The sequence below is a fragment of the Glycine soja genome, chromosome 15 (assembly GCF_004193775.1).
Source record: "Glycine soja cultivar W05 chromosome 15, ASM419377v2, whole genome shotgun sequence".
Lineage (NCBI taxonomy): Eukaryota > Viridiplantae > Streptophyta > Magnoliopsida > Fabales > Fabaceae > Glycine > Glycine soja.
Genome location: NC_041016.1, coordinates 34,364,756 through 34,385,871, shown reverse-complemented (window position 1 = coordinate 34,385,871; position 21,116 = coordinate 34,364,756). Strand labels below are relative to the sequence as shown.

Genomic DNA, 21,116 nt, shown 5'->3' with positions numbered 1-21,116 from the left:
TTGTTTGTATTTGGATCTATGATGATCTTGAACCTTGTGTTCGTGGGAGCAGATGATTAGGTGCATAGCTATGAAGAACCTTATGCTAGAGGACGATGGAACACAATGCTCTGATAGGATGTGACATTGGGGCATGAGATTTTATTTTAAATGCATGATGTTTTTAGCCGAAAATATATCTAAGTTTTATTTGTAATAGTAAAGTGAATGTGAACCTTTTACCCATGTGAATTCTTTTATGTTCATTGAATAAAATCCAATTTTATGTAATTTTGTATTTCATGTATGTTATTATATAAATATGTATATTGGGGTAGAGGGTGTCATAATAACCCGAACTGCAAACATTTGAAGAAATCACTCATGCAGTTGGTGAGAATCTTTAATTTTTTTTGTTAAACTATATTTTAGTTCAAATTTCATAACGTATTAAATTGATTGAATATTTTTTGGGTAAATTAAATAGTATAACAAAAAATTATATTTAATAAAATAATAATATTAAAAAATTTAATTATTTTTTTAATACAAAAATGATATTTAGAAAAACAAGTTAAATATTTAAAAAAATAGAAAAAAAAAACCAAAGAGAAGTTCGATTTTTCAACCCCTACTTTTTTACTTTGAAATTTAAATAAATTAAAATTAAAATTTATTTTATTTTATTAAAAAAAACAAAACAAAAACAGCAAACTAAAGGCAAGTTGGGTTTGCAATCCCTACTTCTCAACTAAATCACAAACAGGTAATGAATGGGAAATAAAATCAAAACTGATGTAGAATTGGTATATTTTGGAGAGTGTGTATATTGGTAAAACCATAAAATTCTGACTCTGTGGCTGCTAAACAAATTTCCCAAGTTGCCACACGTGCAAATAGTGTAGCAGTAATAACTAACAAATTTGCAAGGGCATTTTCGTAACTCTACAAAATATCCAAAACTATGTATTAGAAAGAAGCGGTGTCGAGAAAAAATTTGGAGAGGGAATTTTCTGTTTTCTAGAGAGAGAAAGATAAAGCGCCGTCATTTTCCGGTAAAAAGGATCGAAGCAGGAGCATACTCTGAAGAGATAATAGCTTAATGGGCGAAAACAAGAGAAACCAGAAATTGTTTCTTTGGATTTTCCGCTGAAATCTCTGTTTCTGGTTCAAAATTCGTTCTTTTTTTTTTTTTTTTCAATCTTTTCCTTTTTCAACTTCAGCAAACCCAAAGACGAGGTTTTTCCTTTTTCATCAGGTACTAGATTAATTTTCATGTTCTGTTATCTGTTTTTGCTGTGTTTAGTTTCGATGGTAGAACGTTAGAGTATAAGAAGGCTAAGTTGATGATGATGATGATCTTATGTTGATGACGTGTCGGTCTGTTGTGTTAAAATCATCGAAGCATGTTGTTATGGTAATGAAATTCATTATATAAAAAATTAGATGAGCTAAATTGATTGCTGAGATTATAAGTTTACATAACTGTAGTTGCAGGACTAGATGTTTGTGTGCAATTTATTTAGAACTTAATAAACTCGCACAGAAATTTTTCACTTGTTAGCTTGCATTTTGTGACATTGATGTATTGTCATACAAGTCATTCCCAAATGAAGATAGGTTATCAAATGTGTGTGTGTGTGAGTGAGAGAGAGAGAAAGATTTTAGATGTTATACCCAGTTTTATGGCCACACATGAGAGACATAATGGTCCTCTAGCCATGGAAAGGAAGCTAGAGTTGTCCACCAAATGGCATTTTTCTACTGCCCAAATTCATTGTTCTGTCTCAAAATTTGAAGTTGCTTATTCTTCATTATAAATTAGTAATTACTTGACGTCATAACGAATTTTTAATGCTATCTTTTAGTCAGTTATCCAGGCTATCAATATGTAACTTGGCATTTATGGTTGACCATAGAGGTGTAATTCATTTGTTTCCATCTGTAATGACCATATTGGTGCATTTTATTTTGTTGCTCTTGCTCACACTACCTACCTTGATTCCATTTTGTTCACAGGGCAACTGCTGTACAATTAAGTTGCATTTTGTTGGAAAAAGAGAGTTGTCAGCTTGGTCTTGTCTTGAGAGTTTCAAAGATTTCAGATTTGTCACATATTTATATGTTGTCTAAGAGTTACTAAAAGATTTTTTTATTTGGTTTCTTAATGCACTGTTCTCTTAAGAAGTAGAAAAAATGTCATGATGGAACCTAAGAATGAGGAGTTCCAGTCTGGATCTCAATCAGTAATTCAAGACCATATGGATGGCATGCATACTATCAGAAGACCATCTGACTATAACATGTCAGATGTTAAACCTGTACTTAATTATTCAATACAGACAGGTGAGGAATTTGCTCTTGAATTCATGCGAGATAGGGTGAATCTGAGGAAGCCTGTATTTTCAAATGTTAGTGATTCCAATTCCAATTATGCAACTGGTTGTATGGAACTGAAAGGCGTATTAGGAATCAGTCATGCAGCATCTGAAAGTGGGTCTGACATTTCTATGCTTTCAAAAGCCGAGAAAGGTCCAACAGAGTTTAACAGACAGAGTACATCATTACATGGAGAGGGAAGCAATTATGGGTCAATTCGATCCATACCAAGAACTTCATTGAATCAGGAGAATAGTCGATTCGTATGTGAGTATGGCTCTTCTGTTGGTTCTGACAGCTCATCAACAATGATGAAGTGTCTCTGTAGCTTTGGTGGCAGAATATTACCTCGACCAAGTGATGGAAAGCTAAGGTATGTTGGAGGTCAAACTCGTATTCTTCGTCTAAGAAAGGACATATCTTGGCAGGAGCTTTTGCAGAAAGCATTGGTAATGTATAATCTGGTTCATGTACTAAAATATCAACTTCCTGGGGAAGATCTTGATGCTTTGGTATCAGTATCCTCTGAAGAGGATTTGCAGAATATGATGGAGGAATGTAATCTTCTAGACAATAGAGAACGCTCTCAAAAACTTAGGTTGTTTTTGTTCTCATTGAGTGATTTAGAAGATGCTCAGTTTGTTCTCAGTAGCATTGGTGGTGATTCTGAGATCCAATATGTTCTTGCTGTTAATGCCATGGACTTTGGATCGATAAACAGCTCAACCCCACTAGGTGTCAGTTTTTCAGCAGATGATCTAAATGAATTGGAAAGGCAAACTGCGGAGAGGGAGACTAGTAGAGTTGCTGCAGAATCTATAGGTGTCAGCAATGCTCCATTGACTAATAAATCTGATTCTTCATTGACTATTCATTCTTCACAACCAGTTCTACCAAATGCCTCAAATGCTTATGAAATCAATCAACTGTCTTATGGTGACCAAATGATGCAAGTTTGGGAATATAGTCGTCAATATTTTGTTCACCATGGCCTTAATTCCAGTCATAACCCTGTTGTTGGAGAGACTTCTATTCCTATGGCTCCTCATCTGCTGAACAGCCAACAAGGGGTTCTGAATGAAGATAATCTATCTAGTGGATTACAAATACAAAATTCTCAGTTATCTACAGTGCAGGTGAAACAAGGAAGTGACCCTGGTAAAGTTTTATCCTCAGAAACCCCATCCCCAGCCATCTCACAGCCTATTGATAGTTACTTGAAAAGTAATTTTCCTGAAGCACCGGTTGTAGTTAGCATGCCTGAGGGGCTTCCACCTTCATTGCCTTCAACAAAAAAGGTTCAGCACAAGGATTATGAACAGGTCTCTTCTACTTCTAGCAGTGCATTTGTTCCTTCTTATGTTGATTCCCACACCAATGCAATTGATTTGAGTTGTCTTCATCCTCCTCCGCTTCCTGAGAGAGTTTACTATTCAGAAAGAACTCCGAGGGAGCAAGTGGAGTTACTGAATCGTTCTTCCAAGTCAGATGACACACACAATTCTCAAATTCATGTGTCAGATTTACTTTCCGATGTCAACCCAGAGAATCCAGTAACAGAATCTGGTGACAACTTGCATGATGGTAAAATGTTAAATCCTACTGAGGAATTGGGTACTGTGGCAAAGCCCTTGCTTGCAGATGGCCTTACCATTGACAATGGGTTTTCCAAAAATCAAATGAGCAAACCATTGCCTGATACAAACAGTCTGGTTAAGTCAAAACTTTCTGAGCACACAGATCCTGAATTGAAGTCAGTGTTGCCAAGCAATGAAGGAACTGAAAATTATCGTAAAGATAACCACACCAAGCTCTTGGTTGATGAAACCGAAACCAAAGGTGGTAAATCAGATCTTCCTGCTTTGCATCATGTTTCCTCTGGGAAGCGTCTTGATGATCTAGCATCCAATCTTCCTGAGATTGATTGGGGTGAAGCCTCAGGGAAGGAATCCAATGATGGTTGTATGGTACAAGAACTACCTGTATCTGTAACTGGGAACATAACCAAAGATATTTATCAAGATTTCCCTCCAACGGTTGTTTCTGAACAATCTCAAGGTGATATTCTTATTGATATTGATGATCGATTTCCCCGGGAAATACTTTCTGATATGTTTTCTAAAGCAATACTTGGAGAAGATCCCTCCAGTCTACATCCACTTCCCGGAGATGGAGTAGGCTTAAGCATAAATATGGAAAATCATGAACCTAAAAGATGGTCATATTTTCATAAGTTAGCACAAGAAGGGATTGATAATGTCTCTCTAATTGATCAGGATCATGCTGGTTTTTCACCTGTGATAGGAAAAGCAGGAGATAATAGAACCCATCATGTTACACTGCTAACAACTGATGGACATCCTCTACATCATGAAGATTCCCATCTTGATTTCAATGAAGAAAATCAAGAGGACTTGCATAGAAGGATTGGAACTGAAACCACTGTTCTGAAGTCTAATTATAATCAATCCCAACTTAAGGAAAATGAGAGTATGCAGTTTGATGCTATGATGGAAAATCTAAGAATGCAAGAGTCAGAGTTTGAGGTACTATTTCAAGTTTTCATTTTTTTTATGTTTTTGGTTAAGGTTGCATGGATCTGCTTTTCCACTAAAAAAAGATCTTTTGCTTTAACTTAGGATGGCAAATTTGATGCAAAAAATAGCAATCTACCTCCACTTGATTCTTCTTTCGGAGATTTAAGTACTGTGCAGGTAAAATCTCATCCTTACTGATGCTGTATTTCTTATGTACTTTTATGATACATGGAACATGTTTTTGTTATTTTTTTGCAAACTGAAGCCTCTATTGCCCTCTCAAAAATCCTTTCTCCTGCTGGAAAGTTAGTTACTGATGATCTGACTTGTATAAATGGATTGTTAGTGTATGTATTAATAATTGGTAATGAACTATGTTGCATTACATGGATTGGGTATGGGTTTTGCATATGATACAATTCAGAAATATGACAATTTTCTAACTATGGGTACAACAATATAATATGTGTGTGTACACTAGTCTGTATCTCTGTTGATCGCATATGCTTAGTTGTCTTTTTTCATGTATCCGTGCATTAGAGCTAATAAGCAATGTTTGGATATAACATATTGCTGGCATGGTTCTTAATTACTTCTTTAATTGTGATTACATAATTTTAGTTGAACTCTTCAGAGTTCAGAAGTGTGTATTTGTAGTAATAGTTCATTGTTTCTGATGCAATTGGTAGGTCATTAAGAATGAAGATCTTGAAGAGCTGCGAGAACTAGGTTCTGGTACCTTTGGGACTGTGTATCATGGAAAATGGAGAGGAACAGATGTTGCTATTAAAAGAATAAAGAAGAGCTGCTTCACTGGTCGATCATCTGAGCAAGAGAGACTGGTAACTTGTTATTTAATGGCTGTTGAATAGTATGCACTTTTTTTTTGTTTTCATTAAAATGAAATAAGAAAAGCTTTCTTTTTTCATGATTGTTTAAAAATTCTTTAATGATAAGGATATATTTTGAGGTGAGTTGATATTTATTGGGAAAAACTCAAGTCCCACATCGGTTAAAAATAAAGCCATGTTATAGTATATAAGTGAGGGACAACCCTCAATGGGAGCTAGCTTTTGGGGTTGAGTTAGGCCTAAACTCGCATTTAAAAAATCTAAGATGGTATCAGCACATATCCAAGATTAATCCAAAGGGTCACCCACCATTGTTATTCACACACCAAGCCCAAGAAGTGCTGGACGTAAGGGGGGTATATTGGAAAAAACCCCACATCGGCTAAAAATAAAGTCAAGTTAGAGTATATAAGTGAGGTACAACCCTCATTCCCTGAGCTAACTTTTGGGGTTGAATTAGACCTAAATTCACATTCTAAAAATCTAAGAATATTTGACTCTTTTCTCAGACTGTAGAGTTCTGGCGGGAAGCTGACATTCTTTCCAATCTTCATCATCCAAATGTGGTTGCATTTTATGGTGTGGTACAGCATGGACCAGGAGGAACAATGGCCACTGTGGCAGAATATATGGTGGATGGTTCTCTTAGGCATGTTTTACTTCGCAAGGATAGGTAATGCATTTGAAAAATAGGTCTTGCATTTCTATTATAGTGCATAACATCAAGGCTTACTTCTGTCTCAAATTTTATGAAATGAAAGTTGTCCTATTGACAACCTATGTCTTGGATGGAAGGCATGAATATTTGTTAGGATATCTTCATGATGTGGTACAATCTTAAGTCATGGGCACCACTAAAGTTTATTGTGTCAGCAACAGCATCCGAGTGACGAATTTCATGCCAGTTTTTTTTTTTTTTTTAAATGAATTTGGTTTAAGAATTTTAGCATGATTTTTCTAAGGTATCTTGATCGTCGCAAGAGGCTGATAATTGCAATGGATGCAGCTTTTGGAATGGAATATTTGCACTCAAAAAACATTGTGCATTTCGACTTGAAATGTGACAATTTGCTTGTAAACTTGAAAGATCCTTTACGACCAATATGCAAGGTATGTAGACTGGATCTGGTAGTATTTTTCTATCAGCATGAAATGTCACATTTTTGTGTGTTAAGAAGACAAAGAAATTTTCTTTCCCAGGTTGGTGATTTTGGCTTATCAAAAATTAAACGAAATACCTTGGTTACTGGTGGTGTGCGTGGGACTCTACCTTGGATGGCACCAGAACTTCTGAATGGCAGCAGCAACAAGGTCTCTGAAAAGGTAATATTTCAACTTATCTCATAAAATGCTTTCCTGCAATTTCAGGACTCAGAATTGAAATTTAACCAAGGAAATGAATTGTATTGATTTCTTGTCTAGATGTTGAAATTTCCTTCCTCTCACATGATAGCAAAACTCTCTTTACCAGTTCACAATACTCTGGTCTTCAGGAACTTCCTGTATAATTATTTTTCATTGACCATTTTAAATTTTGAGCAATCAAATTCTCCTATTTCATTCTTTTACTACTTTTGAATTCTTTGTTCATATGGGATATTTGGAATTTACCTCTCAATCATTACTGGGAAGGAAATTCTTGAAATCTATTTTAGTTTGTCTACCTTATCTGTGTAGGTTGATGTGTTCTCCTTTGGCATAGTACTATGGGAAATTCTGACTGGTGAGGAGCCATATGCTAATATGCACTATGGTGCAATTATAGGTAATATCTTATGCTCTTCTTTTATCTGTACTGTAGTGGAGCCTGAACTTTAGTCTTTTTGTGTCCTCTTGATATTGGCGCTTTGTATTGCAGTAACAAGCATTAGATAATATACAGTACAATAGAGCAACATTGTCAAAATTGAGATTTTTGATAGGATCAGGAAAAGGGAGGGGTAGGGAGCGGAGGGGCCGTAAAAGATCCAAAATAGCAGGATCATAACATGAATTGTAAGATCCTACTAAAACTGCAAAATTATACTTACGCACATTAAGATACTTAGAAAATAACAGATATAAAAAATAACCTTTAAATCACATCATTAAACTAAACTTAAACTGGTAGAATTGTGAGTTACTTCAACTTCATGATTCCACCCTCCCAACTCACCAATTCCACCATGATTCCACTAGAAACTGACTTCGTTTGCATTTTGGATCGCAAGCACACAGGAAAAATTGCAAAATTGTGCAATTCCATGAGTTTTCTTGTTTTCATTTTATTTTCTTTCTCTTCTCCCAAAAATTAGAGGAAAGCTTATATTGCAGGCTCTTTGAACTGTTCCTCACCAGCTCTTCTGAATTGGCAAATTAGTGTTGAGTACTCGAGATTTAGGTGGTGAGAGGTTGGGCTTTTGAAAGAGCTAGCTGATGTCATTTTAAAATATGGTTAAAGAATATTAGGTAAGCTGCAAAGGAGTTAAGTTTATGCCCAGGACTTTTATGCATTACGAGAGATATGTTAGTTTCTATGTCATAGGACTTGTATAGAAATTCTTTATGTTATATAGGTCTTTTGAACCGAATAAAATGTAATGCCTAAACTAATATTACTCAAACCGTTGAGGACAGCTTTAAAAAACCATTAAAAGCTCCTGTTGGAATGCTCTGATAAGCACCAGAGTAACAATTAAATAATGGGAAAAAAAATCAGACTACATGATTGTTCTAGTTTAACTAGTGGTCTCGAGCATAAAATTATGTTAAATACTTAGAGGAAAAGTTTTGCCAACCATAGTAGTCTTGAGCAAAAATATTTCTCGTGAAAGATACATGTGGTCTCTTGAGCAAAATTATATTCCTCCTAAGTCCTGAATTAAGCAGCCTTCTTTTAAGTCTCTAGCATTCCTCCATCAGCTTTGTTGATGTTAATTTTTTTGGAAATGGATCAAGTTTGTATTAGAAACTGATAGACTAATCCAATTGGATTAGCTTATTTTGTATTCCAAATAGTTTTTAATCAAAATCTATTGGAAAGAGCAACTGGAAAAAAATAGAAAGCGATTATGTCCTGAAAATTTTATCAACACCAAACATGCTGTGCACACATTCAATGTTTGTATTCCTACCTTAGAATGGTTGTAGAACTTATTTCACCCGCATACTTATGTTTGTTTTTAGCTATCTTTCTAGAGGGTCTGTATGGTTCAGATTTTAGTAGAATTTTGTAAAGTATTGATATTAAACAAATTCATTTGTGTATGTAAACGATGTTTTAAAAGTAAGTTTAAAATAGTTGGATCTGTTTGACTGGTAAACTAGAACCACTTTTGGAGGGTACACATAGGTATGCTTTTAAAAATCTTGTGGTCACTGCACTAAAAAGTATTTTCATTTCTCACAAAATCAATTCTATCTACCACAACCTCGCTTTTATCCACAGTGAGTTACACAAACACATTAATGACACCCTTGAAATTGATTCCATTGGCCCTAAACCCGATTCTGACCAAAACAAACAGGCTATAATTTGTGTAGAACTGATCACTAATTTGTGTCTCCCCTTGCAGGTGGGATTGTAAATAACACATTAAGGCCAACCATCCCAAGTAACTGTGATCATGAATGGAGAACACTAATGGAACAATGTTGGGCACCCAATCCTGGAGCCAGACCCTCCTTCACAGAAATCACCAGTCGTTTGCGCATAATGTCCGCTGCAGCTAGCCAAACCAAAACACAGGGCAATAAAGCATCTAAATGAGTTACACATTGTTATACTGTCATCTTGGCATCTCTTAATGGTGAACCAAGGAAGTAAATTATACAAGGGTGGTTTTATATACTTAGGTTTTTCTTTTTCCTTACCATAATAATTCAATACTACACTATGCAAAAATTTTGTATACCAATGTTTTACTACAAGTGCAAAAAATTGCTTTTCAATTTCTGTATATTGTATATTATTTTTCTTGTTCCTTGTTTTTCCATTGTTGTATTTGCAAACATTATAATCGGTATTACTCGTCTAGACGGATGCGTTAGTGATGTGCTAGATATCTCAAACAGGAAGCAAACTCTTTTTTTGGAAAGGGAAAATTAAAAGAATTGGTGATTGAGGTATAACAGATACAAAATGATTCTGAAGAAATAAGATTAAAAAAAAATAAACTGTCCTTGCTCTATCTATATTTACAGCTCATACTATTCTAGAATGATCCTAGCAGATGCTATTTACAATTTGAGGTATCTACAGGATTTATATGGGCCAAATTATCATGTATCTCCTCTAACGGTTTTGGGCCATTTTCTGTTAGCCCCCCACAAGCTGGTGGTGTGTAGAGATCTACCAACTCCAGCTTGGATACATTGGAGGTGAATGAGCGAGGTGGCAAGGCTTTGGTAAACATGTCTGCAAGTTGATAACAAGAAGGAACAGGGAGCAAACACATCAGGCCTGCTTGAGACTTTTCACGGATGAGGTGACAATCAATTTCTAGGTGTTTTGTGCGCTCATGGAACACGGGATTAGCAGCTATATAAAGAGCACTTTGATTATCGCAGTATAGAACTGTAGATTTGGTACAAGTAATCTTGAGGTCATCAAGGAGATAGGACAGCCATTGTAACTCACAAGTGTTGGTTGCAAGAGCCCTGTATTCGGCTTCTAAAGAAGAACGAGACATTGTGTTTTGTTTCTTTGTTTTCCATGAAATCAAGGAGTTGCCAAGGAAGAAGCAATAACCTGTTATGGATCTTCTAGTGTCAACACATGTTGCCCAATCAGCATCGCTAAAACCAATGAGATGTGTAGGAGAATCCCGTTTGAAGAATAGACCTTTGCTTGGACAGCTTTTGAGGTATCGAAGGACTCTCCTTGCTGCACCAAGATGAGACTTAGTAGGATGAGCCATGAACTGGCTTAGTTGTTGGGTTGCATAAACAATATCAGGGCGAGTTGTTGTAAGATATATTAATCTTCCAACAAGACGTCTATAAGACAAGGGATCATCAAGAAAATCACTGGAGTCATTTTGACGAAGCCTCATAGAACTGTCCAGGGTGTTGAACTTGGTTTACAGCCCAACATTCCAGAATCAGTAAGCAATTCAAGACAATACTTTCTTTGAGAAATGCAAATACCCTCATCATATTGATTCACCTCCAAGCCCAGAAAATACTTTAATGGTCCTAAGTCCTTAATTCGAAAATTAGAGCGAAGAATACTCTTAATTTGGGCCATTTCAGTAAGTGAATTACCAGTCAAGACAATGTCATCCACGTATATCAATAAAGCTGTAATTGTACCATTATAATGCTTTACAAACAAACTATGATCAGAGTGAGCTTGTTGATAACCAGAGGACATAAGCAAAGTAGAGAATTTTTCGTACCATTTGCGGCTAGCTTGTTTGAGGTCGTACAAGGACTTCTTCAATTTACAACACTGAGGAGATCCATGACCTTGTAATCCCGGTGGAATACTCATATACACTTCTTCTGAAAGGTCCCCATGAAGAAAAGCGTTACTGACATCCAGTTGTTGAAGATCCCAACGGTAAATGGAAGCAAGGGCCAAGATAACACAAACGGTGGTCATCTTCACAATGGGTGAAAAAGTCTCGAAGAAATCAATACCCTCTACTTGAGAAAATCCTTTGGCGACTAATCGTGCTTTGTAACGCTCAACGCTGCCATCAGAGTTCCTTTTAATTTTGTAAACCCATTTGCATCCAATGGGTTTGACATTAGCAGGAGTATCAACTATTTCCCATGTATTATTGAGTTTCAAAGCTGCAATTTCATCACGCATAGCATCATGCCAACACTGCTGAGAAATAGCCTCCTGATAGTTACGGGGCTCGATCTCGGAGGAGAAGTTCATGAGATAATGGCGATCAGACTCTGAGACATGGGAATAAGACAAGGCAGACTGGATCGGATAGAGGCACGTTGACGATGATTGGCTTGGTTGATTTTGTATGCTACCGCAGATGTAATCGGCAAGACGAACGGGAGGTTGGTGAGGACGGGATGAGCGTCTAGGAACGAAAGGAATTTGGTTGTTAGGTGAAGATTAAGGTGTTGAAGAGTGAATTGGAGAAGGATGTGAGGTGGAAAGAGGTGGAGAAATGGAGTTTGTGAATTCTGGAATGGGTGATGGTGAGAAGGAGGTTTGTCGAGAAGGAGAGGAAGATTAGGCTTCTGGAAGATGTGGATCAGCTGTATTGTGAGGTGTTGGGTTGGTGTGAAAAAGTGGGTAATCCGAATTGGGCTGAGATAAGGATGGGTTGTCATTACTCAAGTGTGTTGGGGTTGGTATGATGGGTAAAGCATCTTTCTGGAAATTTATTTGGACCAAGTCATTTTTAATAAAAGGAAATATGGACTCATAAAATAAAACATTTCTAGAGACAAAAATTTCTCTTGTGTAAAAATCTAAGATGACATAACCTTTTGTTCCAGTTTGAAAACCAAGAAAAACTCCTTGTTTGGACCTTGGGTCAAATTTTTGGCGTAGCCCATCTGTGGAGGCAAAACAGAGGGACCCAAAAACCTTGATCATTGAAAAATCTGGTGTATTTTTGTGTAAAAGCTCGTATGGTGTTTGTTTTTTAATGATCGAAGAAGGAACACGATTAATAAGATAAACGGAGTGTTTAATGGCATAAGACCAATATTGTTTTGGTAATTGAGATTGAAACATTAAAGCCCGGGCAACATTTAAAATATGTTGATGCTTACGTTCAACACGTCCATTTTGTTAAGGAGTATACACACAACTAGTGTGATGTATAATTCCTTTTGAAGAGAATAAATCTTTGAGAAAAAATTCCGGGCCATTGTCTGAACGTATGCATTTTATTTTGGAATCAAATTGATTTTCTATTAGAGCAATGAAGTTTTGGACATGGGTTTTAACCTCAGATTTAGATTTCAACAAGACAACCCAAGTGTATCTACTATAATCATCCACAATGGTAAGAAAATATTTTTCACCATGAATAGAGACTTTGGAAAAAGGGCCCCAAATATCCATATGAACCAAGTCAAACACTTTAGAAGCTCTATTGCTACTGGGGCAGTAAGGTAACTTTCTTTTTTATGCAAAATGACAAATGTCACAATTTTCATTAAAATGATTTGGAATGAATGGAATGTAACATATTCAAGCGATTTCCAGAAAGATGACCTAGCCTATAGTGCCAAAGATTAGAAGATGAGATGGTGCAGACAACATTTTTGTTGGTGAAGGAAGTGGTAGGTAGGATAGCCTTGGCTTCTTGATTGACATCTAATTGGTAGAGACCTTGCTTTAATTTAGCCAAACCAATCATCCGTAACATACTCCTTTCCTGTATGGTGCAAAAGAAATCATAGAAGATGAGAATGTATTTTAGAGAAAAAATCAATTTCGAAATGGACAACAAATTAAATTTGAATTCAGGCACAAATAGGACATCATGTATAATAAAATTTTGTGAAAATTTAATAGTTCCAGAAAAGTAAGCTGTGACAGAGTCTCCATTGGGAAGATTGATTTTAATAGGCTTTATTTTAGAATAAGATGTGAAATAGTCTAAAGATGAAGTTATATGATCAGTGGCCCCTGAATCTATGATCTAGGGGATTAAGTGTTTGTGTGTGGTGGAAAAAATATTTTGTGTGTAGTGGGTGGTGCAGAAAACAAAATAACTATCACCATTAGACTCAGAGACACGTTTTGGGCCATTTGGGATGGCATGGAGAAGGTTGGCCTGGTGTGGAGAATGAGGCCCAGTGCTATCAGAAGTTGATTTCAGTTGCATAGGTTGAATGAGTGCCATGAGAGATTGATATTGGGCCTGGGTTAAATTGATAGGGTTGGAATAGGAGGTGCCAAAGTCAGAGCAACCACCTTCCACCACTTCATCGATGGCAACGCTGTTTGCGGAAGAAGAGGAGTCACGGTTGTTGAAACGAGGGCGTCCGGGGTAGCGTGGATGTCCCGGTGGGTAGCCATGCTTTCCCCAGCAAACATCGACTGTATGCCCGGCGCGATGACAGTACGCACACTTCTTGGAGGAGACAACGCCTTTAATGGTTGAGGTAGAGCCATAACCGCCACGACCCTTGCCTTGGAATGAATTGACAGCAGCATTCACGAAGGAGTTAGGCTCTGGTGAAGCAGAGGAAGGAACGCGAAGTTGTCGTTCCTGCTGAACCACCATCGAGAAGACACGGTTGATGGTCGGAAGGGGATCCATGAGAAGAATCTGCGAGCGGACAACGGAAAAACGATCATCAAGCCCTTTCAAGAAGCGAATGATGAAGTCCTGCTGATGGTATTTCTTAGCGTCGCAGGTACAGACCGGAAAGGGAAGATAGTTGTCAAGCTCCTCCCACATGGTTTTCAGCGCAGTATAAAACTCAGAGACGGTGCGATTGTTTTGAGACATGCCGTAAATTTCATCCTGGAGCTCTGCAATACGAAGAAGATCACCTTGTGAAAAACGTTCACGAAGGTCGTCCCAAATGTCGACGGCACACTCAAGAAATATCACACTTTGAGCAATGGAAGGAGAAATAGAGTTGAGGATCCAGGACATAATGAAAGTGTTGCATCTCTCCCAAGCAGAGTGAAGTGGGTCAGCAACAAGAGGAACAGGGAGAGTACCTAATAGGAAAGCCATTTCATTCTTAGAAATAAGAGCCATACGAAAAGCTTTGGACCAGGAATGGTAGTTGGTCCCGTCAAGAATCGGCGTAATGGAGACAGAAGAAGGACCCTCACTTGGGTGAATAAAATAAGGACTGGAAGGATTCAAGGTAGGGTCTGTGGTGACAGTGCCAGAACCAGCATCATGCTTAGGAGAGCTGGACGATTTCTTTGGACTGATAGGAGGCGTGTCTAACATTTGGGAAGGAAAGGCAGAGCTCCAAGAGGGAGCTTTGATACCATAAAAGAATTGGTGACTGAGGTATAACAGATACAAAATGATTCTGAAGAAATAAGATAAAAAAAAAAACTGTCATTGCTCTACCTATATTTACAGCTCATACTATTCTAGAATGATCCTAGCAGATGTTATTTACAATTTGAGGTATCTACAGGATTTATATGGGCCAAATTATCATGGACCTCCTCTAATGGTTTTGGGCCATTTTCTGTTAAAAATATATTGTATTAGATCAAAGAGCTTTGATTTGATCACTAACGCATCCATAGGTTTTATTATACTTTTGAATCTCATAATACAATGATTGTAACATTTTGATTTCATTATTTTTAATTGTTTGATTTTAGTTTCCAAATTTCAAATCTTACTATCTACATAGCATATACTTACCTATATAAAAGATGTGAGTTGATAATTATACAAATTTACTGAATTTCTTTCATCTGGCATTCTGAGTAAATTCTAAACATTATTATTCCTAAATGTCTTTTTAACTTTATTTTTAATAACTCTTAACTTTACCATGAATTTTAATTAATAATTTTAACAATTATTAACTTTAAGAATCATTTGTTTTTCCTTTTCTTTTTTGCTGGACGTGACTATTATTAACTTGTCAGCCCCACAGCCAAGATTTAATAATAATCACGGGGAAAGTGAGTACAAGCGGTATTACCCGTTAAGGGAACTGGAATAAAAGAAGGAACCTAATTAAATAAAGGTTAGTCTGTTTTTTTTTTTAATTCTTCGAATAAAATTTTATATTTTTTAGCCTTTCAAATAAAAAAAATGTTTAGTCTTTTCCTTTAAATAAAAAATTACATATTTTAGTCTCAAATTTTGGCTGAGAAACCGAAAAGAACAATTTTCAAATTTAAAAGACTAACAATATAAATTTTTATTTAAAGTACTAAAAAAGCAAATCTCCTAAAGTAAAGGTATTAAAAAATATAATTAAGCCTTATAGATAAAAGACTACCCGCTTATATTTTGTATTTATTCTATTTAAATCTATCTTTTTTTTCTATGAATCTAGAATTTTTAATTAATTTGTTAAATATTTATTTTAATTCCTTAATTTAGTTTTAGTTATTTATAAAAAATGAATTTTATTTATTTTCTATATATTTTTATATATAGAATATAGAATTATTTTATTCTTTAACCTTATATATTAACTGAAAAAAAGGTTAAATAATAAAAGAAAAAAAAATAGAAGAACTAGGCATAGAGAGTCCATGCATTACAAATACATACATCAGCGGTTTGGTTTGCAAAAGACGTGAGATATCTGGCAGTGATGAAACTTCACCTTAAGCATTTGGATCTCTTCAACCAATGCATGACACTGATGAATTTGCTCAAAGCTAATGCATCATTTCTAATAGGCTTTCTAATAACCCTCACTTTTGTTGTTATTATTTTTAAAATCTTATGTCAAATTATAAGCAATCGTTATCACATTAAAAACTCATACCAATTTATAAGAATTTTACGTAATTTCTTTTAAAGGACTGTGATTTTTTTATATATTTATTTGGAGTTGTAATAATTTCATCTATTTTGTTTACTAATTTTGTAGGACATATTATGTGTTAATTGATTTTATTGTTAAACACAACCTAAATTTCAATATCTATTTTTTTTACCTGAAACTTCCAAGATTTTATTTTCAATTTAATTAAATTTTTATTTTATATAGTATAATAATGTTTAATCATGATTCAATACATAAAAAAATGTTAATTTTTGTCAAAACATTAATGATTATTTCTTAAGCTATTATGTTTTTTTAGGGTAAGCAATTATGTTATTACTGTAAAAATTAGTATTATTTGCAGTATAGGATTTAGATGAAAACAATTCTTATACTTTTAGGTAATTTATGCAAAAAGGTACCCATTAATGACAATAGGGTTTAAATGCAAATAGCCCTTTCTTTCTCTCCCCTCTTATTAGCCCTTTTTCCGGAGACTCCACCACTCCCTCAACCCTCCTTATGCATCCATTTTCCCTTATGCATTGGACATACACCACCAAACATCTAAGAAGTTATGCTATATATCACATGTCACTTCACTAATTGCATGTGCTATTTGCTTTTATTGTTCCTCAATGCATCAAACACAACTTTGAGTAGGACCTTGGTTAATGTTTTCTATGTTAAAACTAATGCTTCTGTTTATAATAAATCCAAGTAATTAATCTACATTTAGACAAAACTGTAAATATACAGAAACAAGTGAGAGACATCCTCTGGCTAATATTAGGACATTGTTTGGTGTATAAATTTAAGAATGATTCAGATTGGATTTGAAGACAATAAGTTGAATTTCTTATTGTTATGTGAAATTATAATGCCTGTTTGATGATGGTAAAGACATAAATTCAAAGGAGCAACCAATTGAGTTTCATGCATGTTTTCTTTAAGTGTTTCACCTATGAAGCTAGTCTGAATGTATGATCTCCTTTACACACTTCATTTCGTTCTCTCACTCCCTTCTCTTAAACCATCTTCTCCAATTACAGCATTCTCAAATAAATACTGCTTAATTACAAGCTGACAGGCTAATTCTTAGCCTTTTGTTTTTTTTTTGTATAGACTACAAGTATATATCCTCCACTGGATGCTATCCTATTCGGGTCAGATAAGACTACTATGGGCAGTATAGTTATTCCTTCGAATATTTAACACAACTGTGTATCCTGGACTTGAAGTTGACACCTCTGGTTAAGCTAACAACACTGTACCAATTGATCTATGTGCTCAGTGATATGCTAATTCTTAGACCTATGAATAAGCTAACTTCCATATATATACATTTATGCTTGTTAAGAAGAGAATAGCAGTTACACCTAATAACAGTTACAAAGGTATAAAGGTACAATTGCACATCTGGTTTTAACGACCAAAGAATGTCATTGCCACCTACAATACCTGCAGGAAGCATTTTAAATAACACATGGAGAAAACATCCCCAATTGTTGTGATTACTAAACGTACATTTTTTCCCACTTTAACATGTGTTTTTCTATCAAACTGAAGATACTTTTATTGATTTGAACTTGATAAGAATTATCTCTACAGATCAATATGAGGAACTATGAAACCAAAGTTGAGGTGATGTTTCTCTTTTTCACCCATTCCTCTACCATTTGCACTTATTTTTTCATATAGAAAAACATTAACACAAACTATCAATCAAAAGGAAACACAGGAAGAGGGACAAAATGAAAAATATTGCAGAAAAACAACTCATTAAAAAAGTATTATTACTGAAATACTAAACAATAATAACTAAATTCTTGCATTGTTTATGTGCTATCTGCAAAACTGGATTTAAAGACTCAAAAGTTGATGTGCTATCTTCAATTTGATATTTCTTGGCAAGTTCCAATGGTCTTCGAAAACTTCGTATATCTTTTTCTCCTTCCGGCAGTAGATTATTTTCATATCTGAAACATTACCATAGGAATTCTAGGACTGAATTCCTTGATCAAGAATTACAATCACAAATAGCTAACTCAAAACATACTTGGAAAATTTTGTATCTTTAATGAGTGAATATGCAGAAGTGCATGATCATTCTGCTCCTTGTTTCTTAATAGGGAAAATCACACACTTGCAACTTGCCATGCAGAAGCCATCATTACTGGCCTTCCTTTCCACCCAAGTAAAAGATTTCCTTTCTCATAGGACAATGTATATCCGTCACAGTCATAAACAGAAAGCATCATTCTAACTTGACTAGTGCACTTCAGTGGCATTACCTGAAATCCTGCTCGGCCTAATTGCCTTCTCCATTGGTCTACCCTTTCATGTCTTTCTATTCTATCTGGACCCTCATAAGCTACAACGTTCTGAATTTCCTCTGCAAAATGTAATCTCTCTATTTTCATCCTGTGTTGACTATTTCTTGTCATACTTGCCTCAAGAGAATCAAATATGGCCGAGTAATAGTGCAGTGATTCCAAAAATCTCCCAAGGAAGAAAGGGCCATTATGGTTTGTGTCTTGCTCTACCACTGTAAGTGCAGTTGGACCTAACTTCTTTATTGATAGAAGAATTTCCTTCAGATAGCCTCTACTTTCTTTGACATATTTGTGCAACTGCAAGATACTATTGACACATAAAGCTTCTTCTTTTCTCAAGTTCAGCTTCTCCATAGTAAGAAGACATGGAGTTAAATGCTCAGAAATTATGTGGAATTCAAGATGCATTCCCAATGAGCTTGCTTCTTCCACAAGCACATTCATACTAGCTTGAAGTTTTGAGTTTTCTTCATTGCCAGTTAATCCGGTGATCCGGAGTGTTGGAGGCCCTTCAGGCCTTGAAGAAAGGGCCCTTATTAGGGAAGACCACTGAAGGGTATGCTCCATTCCTAAATCAACAATGTGTATTGAGCTCTTTCCTTGTGATGCTTGGCATATGGCTTCATTTGCAGCCATGAAACCAAAGGCAATGTAAGGTGTGGTTTGGTACAGAAGCTGAAAAGCTTCCAGCTTATTCTCCCTAGTAATGAAAGGCACATCCATACTGGAAAGTGTAGCATTTGCAATGACATTATGAGGAAGCAGTGATAACCTACACTTCAATCCTTTGGCAAAACAGTAGGAGACTCGCTGCAGCGAGTCTCCTGAAGTACTTGCCAAAGCCCAAATTCTGCTAAGAAGCAACTCTGCCTGCTGGTTGTCTCTGCACCCCACAGCTTCAGCACAGGCCAAAAGCATGTGAACCAAGTCTAACCCTTGGTCCACACCAAGATTGGCCTCTTGTGTACAAGGCACAACAAACTCAGGTATAGCACAAAAAGAGCCATTCATTGCAACCTCTTCCTCCAACATGGCTGTTGTGACATCTTCATAGATCTCCAATTCTGAATCCTCCAAGGTGGTTGGAACATATTCAAAGACACCATTCACAATGGAGTATGCATCAGCCTCATCCTCATCATTCACCACAAAGTGGTCAAAACTTCGATGCTTCTCTTGGAACCCTTGATCTTCATTCACGTACTCATACTGATCCATGTTGATGAAGCTATCAACAAAGTCATCAACCTCAGATGAAGCCAAACAAGGAGTGCTGCTGGTAGCATCAGAAGAACATAATTCAGTGTCATAAAAAACTAGTGCCTCTTGGTCTTGGCACTTATCTCCTCCTTGCTCTTGCTCCATTCTTGCAGGGCAATACCTTCGGATGGCGAAATCGTGGTTAACACTTTCATCCATATAGAAGGATAGCCACCTGTTTATGCCTTTCATTGTTACAATTGACTGAATTGAGGTGCCTGAAGCCTGGAAGAAAAAAATTTGCAAGGATTAGAGTGATTTTATGACCTTAGTCAGTAGTCACTGTTTGCACATGAGGGTGCAGTTAGCCTTTTTAAAAGAGACAGCATACTCTATGCATTTTAATGCTTCAAAATTAGCTTCCAAGATGCAAAATAAACACTAAACAATGGTATTATTGAAGAATAATACCTGGATTCTCTTAGCCAGGGAGTAAAACTTGATTTTACATAGTTTATAATTTAATATGCAAAAGATAGTATTTTTAAAACAAATTCAAGAATTGCCAGTTCAACAAGGCCATGCAACATTTTTTTCCCCATGGTTTATGGTTTTACGTTTGTTAAAAGTTCATTCTGCTATATGGATTTTTAGTTGGTTGTCATCTATAAGAAGAATCTATCAGTCGAGGCTTTGCCGCACTGACACACAATAATGTACAAATCTTTTATTAGAAAGGACCAATTCTTTCAAAATAAAATATTCTCCGGAAAATTTGTCAATTGCTTTCCCTAATTTTAAAGAAAATTATGTATGGTTTTTTTTACTGAAAAATAAAAATTTAGGAAAAAAAGAATAAGGTTTTCGAGCTACAAATAAATTTATATGCTAAAATATATTTTAGATTCTTTATAAATGATTGATTTTTTTTTTCCATAGGTCTCCTCCTTCGGAAACAATTTTGTTTATGGTTTGATCAGCTACTAAACGTGGACACCTCTCCCAACAAAGATTCAAACCTTAGTTAAACATACTATGAAGTCCCTTTCAGTAAATCCAATATTATTGATGCCTAAAACATATTAAGTAAAATGTATATTTAGTGTATCTTAAATAAAAGAGTGAAGGCTCAAATTTGCAACATATTTACTTTACATTGGAATTAAGAATCTCTACGTAACTAACTCCTTGGAGTTAGAATTTTTATGTATTAATTCTTTAATATCTTGCTTGTCAACAAGACTTACGTATATTTATCTAAACCCACGGTTAATTATTAACTACTCAAACCCTTAAGCATTAGTTTAACCCTAGTTAAGAAAAGAGTGTCAAGGAGAGTAAGATGTTTAGAAATGATAGGCAATTAAAAAATTAGGACAACAACAATAAGAAAAAACAATTTTTTTGTTTGTTTGGACTATTTGGGTTCGAGT

At 35.6% G+C, this 21,116-nt stretch overlaps 3 protein-coding genes across 4 annotated transcripts; 1 reads left to right on the top strand and 2 right to left on the bottom strand.

Moving 5' to 3' along the window:
* The first annotated feature begins 969 nt into the window (after positions 1-969).
* Positions 970-9,713, top strand: LOC114385681. 2 transcript variants are annotated; one of them, XM_028345700.1, is made up of 9 exons: positions 972-1,237; positions 1,999-4,904; positions 4,998-5,072; positions 5,585-5,737; positions 6,256-6,419; positions 6,709-6,856; positions 6,947-7,069; positions 7,424-7,511; positions 9,301-9,713. In XM_028345700.1, exons 2-9 carry the CDS (start codon positions 2,181-2,183, stop codon positions 9,492-9,494), a joined length of 3,669 nt encoding a protein of 1,222 aa, XP_028201501.1. In that variant the 5' UTR covers positions 972-1,237; positions 1,999-2,180; the 3' UTR covers positions 9,495-9,713. The 2 variants fall into 2 exon arrangements, with proteins under 2 accessions (XP_028201502.1, XP_028201501.1); XM_028345701.1 differs by lacking the exons at positions 7,424-7,511; positions 9,301-9,713 and having other exon boundaries at positions 970-1,237; positions 6,753-6,856; positions 6,947-6,971.
* A 3,338-nt stretch (positions 9,714-13,051) lies between these two features.
* LOC114386084 lies at positions 13,052-14,628 on the bottom strand. The gene is made up of 2 exons (XM_028346091.1): positions 13,434-14,628; positions 13,052-13,086 (listed from the first exon to the last, which is right to left on the bottom strand). The coding sequence occupies exons 1-2, from the start codon at positions 14,626-14,628 to the stop codon at positions 13,052-13,054; spliced, it is 1,230 nt and encodes a 409-aa protein (XP_028201892.1).
* Positions 14,629-17,884: 3,256 nt separating this feature from the next.
* LOC114386708 (DELLA protein RGL1-like) lies at positions 17,885-19,994 on the bottom strand. The gene has a single exon (XM_028346747.1). It carries the CDS (start codon positions 19,933-19,935, stop codon positions 18,286-18,288), a length of 1,650 nt encoding a protein of 549 aa, XP_028202548.1. The 5' UTR covers positions 19,936-19,994; the 3' UTR covers positions 17,885-18,285.
* Between the last annotated feature and the right edge of the window lie 1,122 nt (positions 19,995-21,116).